At 48.1% G+C, this 2,214-nt stretch overlaps 1 protein-coding gene across 1 annotated transcript in view; it reads left to right on the top strand.

Annotated features, from left to right (window-relative positions):
* SUFU (suppressor of fused homolog (Drosophila)) overlaps window positions 1-1,856 on the top strand; it is an 85,231-nt gene extending 83,375 nt beyond the window's left edge. The window contains exon 11 of the mRNA XM_010080567.1: window positions 1,364-1,856. Coding sequence (XP_010078869.1) covers window positions 1,364-1,453 — 90 coding nt within the window. The 3' untranslated portion in view covers window positions 1,454-1,856. The remainder of the gene's footprint in view (window positions 1-1,363) is intronic.
* Window positions 1,857-2,214: the final 358 nt, after the last annotated feature.

Here is a 2,214-nt window from a genome sequence, read left to right as displayed (position 1 = left end):
GCAGGAACCTACCACTGAGTGTGTGTTAATGTCCTTCAGAAATGGGGGGTTTACGGGAGGAAAGACGAGTAATTGAATAAAGATGGATGATTCGCAGGTTGCTGTCCCCATGCACCAGCTCTCTAATTCACGTAGCCCCTGGGAAGCTTACGGTGCTGCTGGCCTTGGTCTGAGGACACTCCTAGGAGAAGACCACTGTATCTGTAACTGTTCCAAATTGTCACTGGTGGTGTGGGATCTTGGTCAGATTCCTCCCTGGGAGTCCCTGGGGGTGTCAAATGGTGCTACAGCATGGGTGTAGCAGAGTCTTAAAAACAACATCATGCTGCAAACTGGCTTCCAGGGCAGTCCCCTGTGGTTTTTGCACCCTCAGTCTAGGTGCTGGTATGGTGTGACATGCTTGTCCAGAACTGGTTGCCATCCAGCTGTGAGGCAGATCTGTAGCCTGAGATTACCCCACCTCACCCCCCCTGTCAAACATGGTTGTGAGAAGGGTTGGTAGTAAGGCTCCTTGGAGCTTTGTCACCTCATGGTCGTGTTTGGGATCTGAGATGTTGGGGTGACTTCCCAGCCCAAGGCGAAGTGCCCTGGAGCGACATCAGGACAGGACCAGTGCACTTGCTTTGTTTGGGAAACACTGGTTGGAGGCAATGCTGTGTAAACCAGACTGGGGCAAAAAAAAAGTTCTGTTGCCCGTGCTTCAGTCAATGTTTGCAAAACAGCCTGAGCAGCCGAGTGCCTGTGTGAATATGAGGCATTGTACAGGCGCTCTGCAAAGCCTTTGTACCGGAGGTGGGTAGGGCTGGAGCAGAAATGCTGTTCAGGCATGCTGGCTCTCCCCAGCCAGGGTGGCAGTTTGCCTTCCCAGTGGTGGTGGCCGTTTGCAAGCCTGTCAGCCAGCAGATCCATGCTAGCTCACGTGCATCCCACCCTGTACAAGCAAGAATTTTTAAAGCTGACGAAATTCTCTCTTTAAAGCAAACAGGGGGCTCTGGGGGATAGGGTAGGTGAAAGGAAAGGGACATGGTCAGGTGTGGGCGGAGATCCTTGTGCTGCGAATTTTAAGAGAGGTCAGGGAGGGGAAACGGTGATGGGGGCAGAAACTCTCCAAAATTCGTCTGATGAAATAAACAGTGCTTGGGCTGAAATCTCAGAACTTTGCTTTGGCAGCTGAGGCACAGGCCACATTATCTAATGTCCACTGCTGTCCAAAACATACTGATGGGGAAATGTTTTCTTAGTGGCCTCTTGTTTTAAAAAATAATAATAGCATGAGGCAGCCTGCCTTTGCAACGATTTTGGTTTTTTCCGTGCATTAGGTTGCAGCAATATACATTAATTGGTTCTCTTTACTGTCTTACAGTTTAAACTTCCAAAGGAGTACAGCTGGCCTGAAAAGAAACTGAAAGTTTCCATCTTGCCAGATGCTGTGTTCGACAACCCGCTGCATTAGAGCTGAATTACACCCTTCTAACAGCTGGGAGAGCCAAGTTACTGTCCATTACCCAGTGACTCACAGGATAATTAATGCAGTAAAAACTCTGCCTGCAAATAAGAGTTTGCTGCACAACCACTGCAAACAGAAGAGGAGCTACTCAGCACCAGCCCAAACCGAACTGAGCCCTTTCCTTTATCCTTCCCAAGGCTGAGCTCTCTGGGAACAGCCTGCGTATGTGTGAGTGCGAGTGAGAAATATTTAACTATGAAAATCAGTAGTAAGAATCCTTTCTCTCTCCTAGCTACAGAACTCCCCTCTGCCTTAGCCCAGCGTGTAGACGCTCTGCACGCCTGTATTTACACATGCATTTCTGCCAGGTGCGAGCCTATAATCCATGGATTAAATGTTCTTTACGTGACTCTGGAGTCCTTTTGTTAGCCAAACTTTTACTGACTGCCGAACTGTTCTTCCATGTGCTTTTTTTTTTTTCCTTTTCAGAAACAGAATGGTATTTCCCCTGTTTAAAGGAGGCCAAAAGCTCACATGCTTGAAGCTGAACAGATTTAAAGATGAACTTTCTAGTTCAGTCAAGAAAAACAAACCCAGATCCTCCCTGCCCTCAAATTAGGCATGTTTTAAGTGTTGGTCTTGGTGCTATTAGCTATGGTATCGCTGCAAACAGAGGCAACTTTATTCTCATGCATCCTGTCCTTGTGCCTGAACCCCAGGGAAGGTCACAACCTCTGGTTTTGCACAAGCAGGAGGAAGAAAGCTAC

The sequence above is a fragment of the Pterocles gutturalis genome, unplaced genomic scaffold, assembly GCF_000699245.1.
Source record: "Pterocles gutturalis isolate BGI_N339 unplaced genomic scaffold, ASM69924v1 scaffold23289, whole genome shotgun sequence".
NCBI lineage: Eukaryota > Metazoa > Chordata > Aves > Pterocliformes > Pteroclidae > Pterocles > Pterocles gutturalis.
This window is presented reverse-complemented; position numbering and strand designations above follow the sequence as displayed.